This window comes from Clinocottus analis, unplaced genomic scaffold (genome assembly GCF_023055335.1).
Source record: "Clinocottus analis isolate CAN_PGR_092001 unplaced genomic scaffold, fCliAna1.0.p SCAF_32, whole genome shotgun sequence".
In the NCBI taxonomy this organism is placed as follows: domain Eukaryota; kingdom Metazoa; phylum Chordata; class Actinopteri; order Perciformes; family Cottidae; genus Clinocottus; species Clinocottus analis.
In genome coordinates this window covers 879,861-894,225 of record NW_027176065.1, presented here as the reverse complement: position 1 = coordinate 894,225, position 14,365 = coordinate 879,861, and the positions used below count along the sequence as shown (strand labels likewise).

Sequence of the window (14,365 nt, the reverse complement as noted above, 5' to 3'; positions counted from 1 at the left end):
CTAGCGGGCACAGGTGTTCACGTTATTGTGTCCACCCCCCCGTGTGAACTGTTATGGTTTTGCTTACTGGTTTGAAGCTAAACAGGCATCGAGGTGGACCGTCACAGTCTGCACACCTTCCCTGGAGACAAGGACAGAGGAGGGACAGAGGAGGAAGGACAGAGGAGGAGAGACAAGAGAAGGAGAGACAAGAGAAGGAGAGACAAGAGAAGGAGGGACAAGAGAAGGTGGGAGAAGAGGAGAAGAGACAAGAGAAGGAGAGACAAGAGAAGGTGGGAGAAGAGGAGAAGAGACAAGAGAAGGAGAGACAAGAGAAGGAGAGACAAGAGAAGGTGGGAGAAGAGGAGGAGAGACAAGAGGAGGAGGGACAAGAGAAGGAGAGACAAGAGAAGGTGGGAGAAGAGGAGGAGAGACAAGAGGAGGAGAGACAAGAGAAGAAGGGACAAGAGAAGGAGGGACAAGAGGAGGAGGGACAAGAGGAGGAGGAACAAGAGAAGGAGTGACAAGAGAAGGAGAGACAAGAGGAGGAAGGGTCAAGAGAGAGACAAGAGGAGAGACAGAGAAGGAGGAAGGACAGAGGAGTAGAAACAAGAGGAGAGAGACAGAGGAGAGAGACAGAGGAGGAGGGACAGATGAGGAGAGACAGAGGAGAGAGACAGAGGAGGAGGGACAAGAGGAGGAGGAACAAGAGAAGGAGAGACAAGAGAAGGAGAGACAAGAGGAGGAGGGACAAGAGGAGGAGAGACAAGAGGAGGAAGGGTCAAGAGAGAGACAAGAGGAGAGAGAGAAGGAGGAAGGACAGAGGAGTAGAAACAAGAGGAGGAGGGACAGAGGAGGGACAAGAGGAGTTCTTCAGATGTAGCTCACATGTTTTTCTCTGTGACCTCGTTGTCAAACGCATCATTTTTGTGTCGTGTCACTTGGTTTCTGCTAAATCGGCTGCAGAGCAACACTTCCTGCTGGAGGAACCATTATTTGTTATTAATAAATTATTAGTTATTGCTGTTGCGGTGTGTTGTTTCTTAATAAAGCCCGGCCAGGTTCGTGTAGGAACCGTTTCATGAGAGCAATAAGCCACTTGAGGCCGAGATTTACTGTGATTCCTCAACAGCTGAGGGGCCCGACGCCGAATCATGTGACTTATTGCTTCATTATATCTTCATCCTGCAACACAACTGTTAAACAAAAAGAAAGCAACAACCGCCTCCAGCTGCAGATAAGCGGACAACAATATGATCTTCTGGTGGTTTCCTTTATTTGTGGTCGTACTCATCCAGTCATGAGCGCTTGAGTGTTGTGACTCACTCATTCATCACCTCACCCTGTGATCTACAGACTGCCTGTCACTCTATCCACCTTTCCCTTTGTTCATTCATCCCCCCCTCTCTTCCATCCATCCATCCATCCATCCCTCCGTCCTTACGTTGACCTGCAGGTTGACCGGCTTGCTGCATCTGTTGCGTCGCGTCTTCAGGACCTGAGGGAGGATGAGGAGGAGGCCGCGCTGCGTCTCGGTGAAGCTGCCGTTGATGGGAACGTCGTTCACGGCCGACTGGAGGAAGAGAAGCGAGTCAGACTCTTCACTCTGCCTCAGGATCACATATTTAAACACATAAACTATGACTCTTTTATATTTTCATTCCAAAAACATTCTCATCTGTCAAATTGGTCAGATTGATTTCCTTGTTTTCAGTCATCCGTCGGTCTCAGTTCGTTTCTGACTAGAATTATCTCCGACTCGAAAGCTTTGATTTCAGTATCATCACCTAATAACACATGAAGCTCTCTCTGAAAAGCAAAAGACTGAAAAGCATTTTATTGACAATCAGTGTTGTCAAAAAATCTAAATCAGTAAGAAAAAATAACATAGACCTTGTAAAAAGGCTGATAATAGTTCACTTGTGTCTTTTTTGCGATTCTTCAGCTGAATCTAATGCAACTTTGATCAGAAATAAATGTGTCTGCAATTCCCTGGATGGATAATCTCTGTGCATTTTGATGTTTGTAGAGATTAACTGAAACGTATGTATGGCTTCCTGGAAAGAAATCAATCTCAAACTTGACGTGATACACAACTAAGTATGTTCCTCTAATTCAGCGTTTTTCAACCTTTTTTGGAGCCGCGACACATTTTCTACAACAACAGCGCCTTGCGCTTAAAAAAGAAAGAATATTTGAACTTTTATGCGCCTAAAAACCGCTAGAAAAATGCCCCTAATACAGCACATATGTTGGGTAATGATTGCGCCACCTACCGGCATGGAAGAGTATTACATTACGAGGGCAGCCACTATGTTGCAGGCTCTGATCTCAACAATGGAAACGTATTTGCGGCAACTAAACAATATTGTTTTGGACCAATTCACCCTAAAGCAGCACCCGACAGTGGTTGAGAATCACTGCTCTAATGAACAAGACAAGACTTCAGTGTTGTGAAACAGCTGCTGGGAGGTCGGTCACGTGACCGTCCAGCTGCTGTTACCTGGTTGTCGTCGCTGCGGTGGAACTGGAGCTGGTAGTCGCTGCCCAGCAGCGTGCTCTTCAGCGTGCCGTCGAACAGGTGGTCGTCAGGGAAGAGCAGCTCGTTGAGGACCACGTGGTACTTGAACACATCAGAGTCCTGGACAAACAGAAGTCAAAATCATCGTTTTAGGAATCCCTGTGTTGCATTTTGTCGTTCAGCCTCTTCGTCTGTTTCCCTGCGTTGAATCAGAGAACGCTCCAAAAAACTCAAGAAAGTCAAGTTGAAGAAAGGAAGCGACGTATTTCCATCATTGATATGACCTCATTACATGGATACGATGAATAGATTAGTAGAAGATGGACATGAACAACATGGAGAAGACAGTCTGTCAACTACAAACTGGAACAATTTTGTGATATTGGGAAAAATGTGTTTCATACGTACAGTAACAGCCCTTAGACCTGATTTTATTTTCATGAATTAATGAATGTACAATAGAGAACAGATTCACTCCTTAGTTATACATTGTTTTCACTTATTGTTTAGTGTATAACTAATATGAGCATCATCAAAAAAAGTCAAATTGTCTGAAAAACATCTGTAAATCTGATTGATGCCTTCCACCAATAATAAATATAATGAAAAACGATTTGTAGAAGAAGGTCTTAGGGGGATATTTATATTTCCTCGTGGCCTCTCTGGAAGGTTGCTGTCTGTGTTTGATTGACAGCAGCTGGCAGGCGACCAGAATGCCGGCAAAGTAAACAACCTTGGCCTTCATACCGTGTGCAAACAGCCTGTTGTCAGTGGTGTTGAACAGTCGGGACAAAACCAGCTGCAGAGATTCATGCAGCGACGCTTACACGCTGGTTTTTAAACGTGCTGCAGCTCAGCAGCGAACTGTGCTCGTTTCCCAGGTTGATGTTTATTGGATGGCGTGTTCAACGAGCTGAGGCGCAGGGACAAGACGTGTGTTGATGTTAGGAAGGTGACTTTAGCAGGAACCGGTCCGTGGCTCTGCAGCTGCTGCCCGGCTCGGCGTGACCGCCTGATTTGACTTTGATAGAAAGCTAATGTTGCAGAAACGGTTCAGAGTGAAGCGGTTTAAATTGTCAGTATGGAGAACGAGATGGTGGCCGCCATCATGAAACACCCCCCCAAAAATATACACGAGTCTTTTTAGGTATCAGATCTTTTTCCTACATGTGATTTAAAGAGCAGGCGCCGGCGCTGTCGCATCCTGTTTCATGTTATCTTTGTCACGGCGGAGCGTTTGCACCCACCAGGAGGGAGGAGTTGGTCCTGCTGAGGTGCTGCCTGACGGCATCATCTGTTGGCAGCAGGAGCGTGAAATCTAACGCACCCAGATCACCTGACAGATTGTACATCTGTGAACAAGCACACACACACAAACACACACAAGATTCAATATATTTGTATTGCCACATGCACACATAACAGTTATTCTGTTGCTCGGTCCTCCTTACACACAGAATTACAATAAACTTAGGATTAAAATAATTAGAAGTAAGAATACAAAAAAACATTGCTATAAATGCTAACAGTATAATAAAATATATAAACAACAGTATTGCACAATCAGTTTAGAGTTAGTGTAAGAAGTGCACTGTGCTACATGCAGCACACACACACTGAAACGTACAACAAAATAACCTAATAAGGTTGTTGTCAGGTTGATCTCCTACCAGAGCGTACTGTCTGAACAGAGTGAAGGTGGAGGAGGAGTTGAGGAAGGCCATCAGGGTGTTGGGCTCGGGGGGGAGCTCCAAGCGGGACGGAGCCAGAACCTTCATCACACCCAAACACACACAGAGTTTTAGTTCATTGAAGATTTTTGTTGGCACCGAAAAGGAACATTTTACCCACAAAACCTTTGAGGATTATGTTCTCTGACCAGCTCCGCCATCGGTGATGTTGCTCCTCTGAGCCGTGAGGACTCTTACCCGGTCTATGATGTGGATGTAGCCGTTGATCGCTGGCAGGTTGTGTGTGAGGATGGAGGAGTTTCCAATTTGCATCACCTGAAGCAAAATGGCGACAGTTAAAATAAAGTCTGCACACGGCGTGCGTTTCTGTGTGCATGTGTTTCATTGATTTATTTGTGGCGACTTCACTCGCACTATATCTTTCCCTCACGATGCTACATTATGAACAATACATCTGTGTTGAAATGGGGAGGATGAGCGCTAGTTTACGTTAGCGGTTAGCAGTTAGCAGCCAGAAAGCAGGTCTGACACGGCGTTCTACGAGCTGATTAGAGCTTTTCCTCTCTCTACAAATTGCCCGAGTTTACGTAAATCCACCAAAATGTGACGTCTGTGACGACTCCGCCCTCACTCTCACCCCGCTGCTGTTGTTGATCTCCCAGGAGGTGGGCGGGTTCAGGGTTGGCACCTTGCTGCCCACCATCTTGTCCAGGTCTTCTAACGAGTAGATTCCCGGTAGGATGTGAGCCCTGCGACCAGATGGGAGAAAGGAAACGGTGACGACTTCACTGGACACGACTTGATCCTGGGATATTGTGACTGCGGCTTCACGCCTGAAGGATCTGCGTTTCATCCGGTTTTAAAAAGCTCCGCAGGTGAGAGAAGCGTCGGGAAAAAAGTCTTCAGTGACTGACCTCAGGAAGTGAGGCAGGTGGTGTCTGCTGGACCAGAACGAGTCCTGATCAGAAGTTATGTTCCTCATCGCTTCTCTGGACGGAACCAACACGGTGAAGTTCCCATCCAGGTCATCAGAGAGGTGTCTGTACCGCTGACACACACACACAACACAACTTCTATTATCTTCAGTGTTGAACCATGTGTTAAAACACAGTCATATTACTACAGTGAGTGCATTGAAAGGAACAAGTTTTACAGCTTTATTTATGGTTTTGGCTCATTGAACATACCAGCAGGCGCTTTCAGAAGCTACGAGTTCATTCAGATTAGACTAAATAACTTTATTCATCCTTTAATTGATGTAGTAAAAGTCTACATTTAGCTTTGTGTGAAGGTAGTAAGATAGTTATGTTAGAACTTCAGGATGAACTACACAGCACAAAACATGAATAAGTGAGTGACTACAGCAAAGAGCCGTGAGTCAGGTGAGTTTTTACACACCTGAATCATCCGGGAGAAACTGTACAGCTTCGGGTTCATGTCCAGCTCCTACACACACACACACACACACACACACACACACACACACACACACACACACACACACACACACACGCGCACACACACGCGCACACACACAGAGTTATTGTAGTATTTAGTTTGTCTGTGAATGGTAGATGACTCTTATCTTTCCCTTCATCCTATAAAAATCATAAAAACATCGAATCAGCTGTTCTGTGAATAACTGTGTTTTTGTGGTTTCACGTGAATTTCAGGACTTTCATTCTCCCAGTTTCACTTTCATTCATATCGTATCAATAATTGAAGCCGATCAATCTAAAAGTTTTGACCCATGAGCTCCATCATTCAACTGCTTGTGTAAAATAATGTGCGACAAAGCCCGAAGTATTTTAAATGTTAGATCCATATTTAATTAATATTCTATATTATTCGCTGCTGCATGAATGTAAGCAATAGATCAGGCATCTTTTTGGGCATCTTCGCCTATATTTGACAAAGAGCGATGGTATGACATGCAATAAAGCACCTTGACAAGGCGCTCCCAGGTGAACAATACCAGTATGACACTTAATGGGACGACCCCATTGAGGGTCACTCTGGTCCAAACACTCACCTCCAGAAGTGACCCGAAGCAGATGGATCCATCCCCCGTGTAGCCGTCGGGACAGGTGCAGGTGTGAGACCCACCGTCCTGAGAGACCTCGCACTTTGCCTGACGGAGTACGCAGCAGAAAGGAATCATGGGAAAAACCGTTTACTCTTGATTGGATTCAAAGACGAGCGCTTGAAAAGTAATTTATTTGGAAAGTTTCAGCAGGTTTGTGGTGCTTCTTTTATCCTGTGTGTGTGTGTGTGTGTGTGTGTGTGTGTGTGTGTGTGTGTGTGTGTGTGTGTGTGTGTGTGTGTGTGTGTGTGTGTGTGTGTGTGTGTGTGTTTACCAGGTCATGGCAGCCTCCGTTGTTCTTGTGGCAGGGGTTAATGATGTCACACACAATACCGTCGCCCATGTAACCTGTTTTACACACACACTCACTCTGCAAACACACAGACAAAAGAGAAGACACACAAACAGTCAACAGACAGTAAACAGCCGACCACAACATGTTTGACCTCAAGATGTTTTCACCGTCATACGCACAGACAACAAACAGTTATTCTACACAATGAAAAGCTGATTTTGCTTGTTGCTCTTGACACAGAATTACAATAAACTTAATGTAAAAAAATAAATAAATAAGGCACAAAATATAAAAGATATAACAGTATTGCATGAACATATGCTAATAGTATTGCTATGATATAATAAAGTATGATAATAGTATTGCTATAATTTAATAAAGTATGATAATAGTATTGCTATAATTTAATAAAATATGATAATAGTATTGCTATGATATAATAAAATATGATAATAGTATGATATGATATAATAAAGTATGATAATAATATGATATGATATAATAAAATATGATAATAGTATGATATGATAAAATATGATAATAGTATTGCTATAATTTAATAAAATATGATAATAGTATTGCTATGATATGATAAAATATGATAATAGTATTGCTATAATATAATAAAATATGATAATAGTATTGCTATGATATGATAAAGTATGATAATAGTATTGCTCATTGTATCTTTATCCACTATGCATTGCTACAACATTGCTACAATGTATCAGACAGCTGATTAGTAACAGATTGCTAAATGAACAGACAATAGAAGATGGTGAGAATAGAAGACAGTAGACTTGGACATGAGGGGGGGGGGGGGGGCAGATGGGAGGAGATATCCCAACCAGGGAGATAATGAAGCAAAGTGACATTTTCATGAGCTGTAACGTCACGATGCTCATTATCCGTCCTTCATCGTCAGTAACGCACCTGTCCAGGTCCGATGTGATTGCAGTCGGCGTCCAGGCTGCAGCCTCCGTGACTCTCCAGCTGACAGTTGTTGATCTCCACACACACTGTGCCGTCACCTGTCCAGCCCTCCATGCACACACACACCGCATTACCTGGACTCACAAACACACACTCTGCCTGCAGAGAGAGAGGGAAGGGGGAGGGGAGGTTATAAAGTGCATACATATACAGTTGCATAGATATTTTAAGGTTAAATATTAAATGGTTTGCAACCAACACACCACAGAAACTGGCAGTTTATTAATATTATGTATATTAGATATCTGCTGATGAATTCATTATCAAAAAAAAATAATTAAAAGTTAAAATGGGGGTCACACAACTTAAATGTGTTTGTTTCGCCATAGTCGTTACAGGAAATACTGGGAGACGTATCAAACTATTTCAAAGTCAAATGGACATAATTCTCACACACACACACACACACACACACACACAGCCTCACGTTGGAGTGGCAGCCCCCGCGGTCGCTCTTCAGACAGGGGTTGGTGGGAGAACAGGAGTGGCCGTCGCCCTCATATCCATCCCGACACAAACACCTGGCGCAGCGCACACAAACAAGAGGTTTTTGATGAGCAACTCAAACGGTTAACTTGAAGAGTGACTCGTGTTGTTCATCTGTCAAACGCCGCGCGACTCCAGGAGCCTGCGGCGGGATGACGCGGGAACAAAAAAAGAAGCTAGAGCTGCTATTTTGGGCGAGGAGCGACACACCGGCGGGTTTTCTCTGCAGCCGAGACGGCGTTGTGGTGGCGCCTGACAGGCCTGAGAGGGAAGAGACGTGAGGTGGTTCCTCCACACGGCTTTGAGGCATCCGCCTGGCAGGAAGAGAAGCCTCCACCTTCAGGTTGAATAATTCAACATTTGTGTTTCTGCCGGTAATGTTAGCTGGCTTTACGAGAGGGAAACAAGACGCAGGCTCTACGTACGTTTAATGGTGTCTTCTCATATATATTGTAGTTATTCACCACGATGGCTGATTCCTAGCATTAAACCCAGAGAGCAGGGGGTGTAAAGTGTCTTCTAACTCTTCATTTATTTTGATCTCAGCCTCACACCTGTAAAGTTGGAGGGAAACTATGGCTCCCTTTTCACTTCTTTACCCCCTGTTGCCACCATATTGGTTTTGATTTAGTTTGCTTCCTGTTTTATTTTGTATTTCCACGCCTCTTGTGTCTCGTGTTCACTTCAGAAAAAGAAGGACAAGAAGAAGAAGAAGGATAAGAAGAAGGAGACAAAGAACAAGAACAAGAAGAAAAAGAAGGATAAGAAGAAGAAGAAGTAGGACAAGAAGAAGAACAAGAAGACGAAGAAGAAGACAAAGAAAGAGGATAAAAAGATGGACAAGAAGAAGAAGAAGACGAAGAAGAAGACAAAGGAGGACAAAAACATGGACAAGAAGAAGAAGAAGACGAAGAAGAAGAAGACAAAGAAGGAGGACAAAAAGATGGACAAGAAGAAGAAGGACAAAAAAAAGGACAAGAAGAAGGAGAAGAACAAGAAGACAAAGAAGAAGTAGGACAAGAAGAAGAAGAAGAAGAAGAAGAAGAAGAAGAAGAAGAAGAAGGAGAAGAAGAAGAAGAAGAAGAAGAAGAGTCTTTGCGTTGGTTCGTCTATGTTTCCTGCTACCTGTAATTATCCCTTGTACTTTTTTTCGCAATGTGAAATATATATATTTTTTCCAGTTTCCCATCTTTAGACTCCTGTTGGTTGTTTGTGTTGGACATCCATTAATTTAAATTCAGTGTATCTGTCCATCCTCTTGTCTCTTCGCTCCACCGTGATACCTGTAAAGTTTAGTTTCACGCGCGTGACGTCAGCGCTCTGACAAAATCTGTCCCCCGACAAAAAATACAAAACATCCGGCTAAGTATTGAAAACCGCCTCCTGAATGGACACCGCGTCCCTTCGTAGTGACATGAGTGGCGTCGTACGTGGTGTGCAGTCCGACGTGTGTGCAGTACGCGTGGATGTGACAGTGCTCCTGCAGCCCGTCGGAGTTGCACGGCGTGGCCGTCTTGTCGCAGTTGTCTCCGGAGTATCCGTCCAGGCAGGATCCTCTCCGACACACGCCGCCGCTGCCCGGACGGTTATCACACACGCCGTGGACGCAGCGACACTCTGGCGACACAAAAGACACACAAACACACTCCATGTGAAAAGCTACGTGCTGGAACAATGTCACACCAGGTCGCAATTTAATTTTGTTCACCGTGCAACGGCATTCCCATCAGCCTCGGCTGCACTCGCGTGTTCGTTGCTAAAGAGTGAACGTCCGCAAGCTAACACAGTGAATCAGCATGTTAGCATTGTCACGGTGAGCATGCTAGCATTTAGACCCTCGCGTTACTGTGTCCAAAATCACTCACAATTTACAATATAGTGCTCTATATTTAGTGCCATTTACATTCATCCACTATGTAGTGACCTTAAATAGCCTACAATAGTAGTTTGTATGTGTCATGATTTGTAGTTTTCTGTTTTATTTTGTAGTCTTGTGTCCTCTGTGTCTCTGCACTTCCTGCCCTGGTGATTGTGTGTCTATCTGGTTCCTGTTTGTGTGTTCCCTTCACCTGTGTTGCCCTCAATGTGTCCACCTGTGTCTCGTTACCTCCCTCTTGTATTTAAACCCCGTTTGTCTGCTTCTCGGTTCGTATTGTGTAACACTTTGTGCGCCTTCGTGTTCCTTTGCCTGCTTGTTGTTTCGTTCTGTCGGCATCTGTTTTTTTCTGTGGAGTTAAATATTCTTTAATCGATTGTCGGCGTGTGGGTCCTCACCTCCTCCACCCCGTGACAGAATGTGTGTAACACTATACTGACTAAATGCGGACGGCTTCAACAGGAGTTGCTCCCTGAAGGAGGAGGAGATGTACCTAAATCACAGTTTTCTCCATGCTTTGATGGATCCGTGCAGATGTGGCAGGCGACGCCCTCGAGGCCCGGCTGACAGCTGCACGAGCCGTTGCCCTGGATGCCGTCAAAACACTGCATGTGGTGGAGAGAAAAAAAGAGAAAACGTAAATGCAATAAATAATGCAACGGGGAAAGAGCATCTTCCAGAACCATTTATAGCCATTTATGTTTTTCACGAGGGATTTGTCCTGATGGGAGACGCATAACATTTAACACTAAACAGCAATAACGGAGCAACTAAATCTACAGTAGAAAAATTAAGTGCACAGTCGACACTTAGCAGTACTTTTAAGGTGGCATGTAAGTGTAATGAAGTGGCAAGTGTGTTTAACCTTTTGGAAACGCAGACATTGAACCGATCGACACAGTTTCTTGGCTGAAACTCCTTCCTAACAGGACAAGACTTTGTTTTATTGTGAGTTTTGTTGCAGGTTCTGATTCTTTAGGTCCTAATCTTTCCAAAAAGGTGTCTTATTGACGCTCCAGGAGGCTTTTTTTTAGGAATCTGGCTCATATCATGCTGGATGTTCATAGTTACGATCCCAAAAACATTTTTTTGCAGATATACATTTTTTTCCCAAGACTTTGCTAAACAAATATATCCAATAAACAAGTATTGTAATTAATTTGTGGTTCCTTCGACGACTCAAACAGGGAGAAAGAGATCCAGAGACAAATTGGTTGGATGTGAGGTGTGAAGGGCCAGGAGCAGATTGTCTGGAGGTTAACAGTCACTCAGTGAAACTCCGGCTCTGCTGATGAGCCCGACTGCCGACGGGGGGAAAAACAGTTTTGCGTGGCGTGAGGTCTTGGTCCTGATGGACCGCAGCCTCCCGCCAGAGGGAAAGGACTCCCAGCAGTTAAAGTCCAGGGCGAGAGGGGTCAGGCGACAATCTTTCCTGCTCGCTTCAGGGTCCTTGAAGGACGGCAGATTGCAGCCAATCAGCCGCTCAGCATGTTGCTCACCGTGCCTTTGTCGTAGCAGGGATGCTGGAATCCTCCGATGCAGGGTTTACAGTCGGGACCGTAGAAACCTTTACAGCACTGTTCCACCTGTCAATCAAACACACACACACGCTGAAATTAAAACAAAAGGATGACATAAGATATTCCTTTATTAGCGCTGAGTGAATTGGCAGGATTACAGCAGCAGACGGGTAAAGTGCACATAAGAGACGCTACAAAATGATATTAAAACAAACTGTTAATCCACAATAACAATATTATACAGTGTATTTATATTATATAGAAAGATACCATATGTTTTAGATTAATACTTTGACGACTTGAACTGTAAAACCATCGACTGTGTCAGTCGTAATTCTTGACTGAAGCTTTTTATTGTGGGTTAAGTTAAATGATGTTTGTGTTTTTTTGACATGAATTAAATGCAAATCTTTATCTAAACAGTGAGATCAAAGATGTCCTTTACACTAGAGTCCCAGGGCGGCAGCACTTTGAACTCTGCAATAGAAATTGACGGTTGTGCAAGTTAAAACGCTTCAAACCCTGAAAACCTGCAAGTCAATAAACCACGATGGTTAATCAAGCTTATGAAACACGAAGGAAGACGCCGTCAAAAGCGTGAACATCATCTCGCTGGAAGCGGCCGTAAATGCAGACGAATGAAGCCGAAAAAATAAGTCTCACCGTTTTGGTGGCGTTGCAAAATTTGGCGCAGCCTTTGGTGGGCGTCGGCCTGAGGGGAGAGGTGACGTAATCGCAGCCGATCTGATGTTTGGCCTGCAGACGACACACACACACACACACACACACACACACACACACACACACACACAGGCGTTAGCTCTCACTCGCTCGTCCATTTACGCCGTCGGGTAGAACAAAAAATAATCGAGGAAACGTCTGCACACAGTTTGCAGAGCCGAGCGCTGATTTATCTGACATTTTAAAGCAAAAAATATATAGTTCTTTGACAAAAACATTGTAATACAGTTTATATTCATCACACTAGGTAAATTAAAATATCCTGCATTCCCATGCGAGCTTTTTTAAAGTAAGGTTAACTCATCGGATTTTACAGTGAACAGAGTATTAGAGCTCCTAGTGTCAATTATAACCTGTGTTTTTATTCATATGTAGATATAAATAACACATTCTAACCCTCAACCCGTTGAAAAAGTAAAAGGTCACATACAAAGTCGTGAACAACTTTACTGAATGCTCTTCCACATCACTTTGTTAACCTCTGCATAAGACTTCCTCCATCAATATATATTGGGCTCTGCAGGCCGGTGTAGGATTGATAAGTTGCAGTAATAATGACGTGTTTTACCATTTCAGTGGTGCCATCTGGACATTCAGTCTCAAAGAGGTAACTGCAGTGAACACATTGACTCTGACGACACACAAACACACAAACATCGTTCGTCACAAGTCGAGCCTCAGATCGGTTCCAATATGCAAAACGGCGCACAAATTATTAAAAGAGAACTAAAACTATTTCAAGATGGATTTTCTTTTTTTTTTTAGCTAAACCAGAAAAAAATGTTTCCAATCTGCAAAGTTTGTGTGTGAAATATAAATTAGCATGCTAATGTTAGCCGCTGTCGGCTAGTCAGCGACTGTTGGGATCATTGTACCGCCTGTTGTCTCTGCCGTCTGTTTGCGTTGTTGTTTGTTTGTCTCATGCTTTGTTTGTTTTGGTGCTCACCACGACGATTTTGCTCTGGCTGACGTCACAGCGGTGCGGCAGGATGGGGAGGATGGAGGGCGGGTACAGAAGCCCGTCAATCATGTGGATGATCCCGTTGGACGCCACGATGTTTGTGCGCGGCGTCAGACGGACGCCCTTTTCGCCCAGAAGGACCTCGCCCTGGAGAAGGAAAGAGGGGTTGTGTTGCTGCCAATGTTTACTGCCAATCATTATTATTATTATTAGTCATATCATGACGCTGGTAAAAAGCCAATCGGAGCCACTCACAGCATTAGACACAGTGATGGTGACAATCTGATTGGCCATCGTCTGAATCTGCGGGAGAGCAGTTAACTGGTCGACCGTCAGCTGCAGACGGGTGAAAAAGATTGTTAACAAAAATGTTGTTTTTGTCAAACATCACGCTGGACAGGACAAAACAATGATAATAAAAACTGTTCTTAGTGCCTTAAAATGTAATTCAGAGCGTCGATAAAGCAGAAAACAACTTGTATCTTTGTAAAGATCCAGTGGAGTGACGTCGACCTGAGAAGAGAAGGAGGTCTCTCTCCCTTTACGGGTGTTGTAATCAGAGCTGCTTATACGCGCTGTTAGCATCGTTAGCTGCCAGGCAGTCGCCATGTTGAGAGCCGTGTGGAGGCAATGCCTCGATCTTAATCGTACGCTCTGAATTTGGAATTTTGCAACTTTAACAGCAGTGGAGCTAAAATATAAATGTTGTACTGAAAGGTCATGGGATCGTTAAATCTTAAGGAGTTCATCCTGTGGAGAGCAGGAATGTGATGAGAAATATGACAGTTTGCCTACGAAGAGTTGCATGAGGCCTGTCGTGAGATTACGAGATATCTTGCTGTGGACTAAAGTATCGGACAGAACGTTATTTCTTTGTTTGCCTTCTTCGCGAGCAAAAAGACAAAAAGGATGAAAGAACCACGCGAGAAACATGCTGCGTGGGTTGAGGAGTCGTCTTACCGCCGCCTGGGAGAAAACATGGTGTCTGAGAAGCTCCTGAAGTTTATATTTGGCCTTGAAAAAGAGAAGAATATCATGAAAATGTCCTGCATTAGCATAATGATCGCTAAAAGGACTAACAAGTGGTAATTGGGGAGATAGTTGGAGGTAGATATATTGTTACATATTAAAAAATTGTTACATATTAAAAAATAATATATATATATATATATATATATATATATATTATTTTTTAATATATATATATAATGTAAAATAT

At 43.8% G+C, this 14,365-nt stretch overlaps 1 protein-coding gene across 4 annotated transcripts in view; it reads right to left on the bottom strand.

The window, feature by feature from the left end:
* Positions 1 to 14,365, bottom strand: part of stab1 (stabilin 1) — a 52,800-nt gene that overhangs the window by 27,240 nt on the left and 11,195 nt on the right. For all 4 annotated transcript variants that reach the window (XM_068595774.1, XM_068595777.1, XM_068595775.1 and 1 more), the window contains exons 16-36: positions 14,107 to 14,160; positions 13,402 to 13,482; positions 13,132 to 13,293; positions 12,754 to 12,816; positions 12,108 to 12,200; positions 11,424 to 11,510; positions 10,418 to 10,529; positions 9,479 to 9,665; positions 7,990 to 8,083; positions 7,503 to 7,661; positions 6,549 to 6,644; positions 6,224 to 6,322; positions 5,590 to 5,637; positions 5,106 to 5,239; positions 4,829 to 4,940; positions 4,429 to 4,506; positions 4,171 to 4,272; positions 3,748 to 3,852; positions 2,483 to 2,620; positions 1,424 to 1,552; positions 68 to 121 (exon numbers count right to left, since the gene is read on the bottom strand). In XM_068595774.1, the coding sequence (XP_068451875.1) occupies positions 68 to 121; positions 1,424 to 1,552; positions 2,483 to 2,620; positions 3,748 to 3,852; positions 4,171 to 4,272; positions 4,429 to 4,506; positions 4,829 to 4,940; positions 5,106 to 5,239; positions 5,590 to 5,637; positions 6,224 to 6,322; positions 6,549 to 6,644; positions 7,503 to 7,661; positions 7,990 to 8,083; positions 9,479 to 9,665; positions 10,418 to 10,529; positions 11,424 to 11,510; positions 12,108 to 12,200; positions 12,754 to 12,816; positions 13,132 to 13,293; positions 13,402 to 13,482; positions 14,107 to 14,160 (2,187 nt within the window). The remainder of the gene's footprint in view (positions 1 to 67; positions 122 to 1,423; positions 1,553 to 2,482; positions 2,621 to 3,747; positions 3,853 to 4,170; positions 4,273 to 4,428; positions 4,507 to 4,828; positions 4,941 to 5,105; positions 5,240 to 5,589; positions 5,638 to 6,223; positions 6,323 to 6,548; positions 6,645 to 7,502; positions 7,662 to 7,989; positions 8,084 to 9,478; positions 9,666 to 10,417; positions 10,530 to 11,423; positions 11,511 to 12,107; positions 12,201 to 12,753; positions 12,817 to 13,131; positions 13,294 to 13,401; positions 13,483 to 14,106; positions 14,161 to 14,365) is intronic.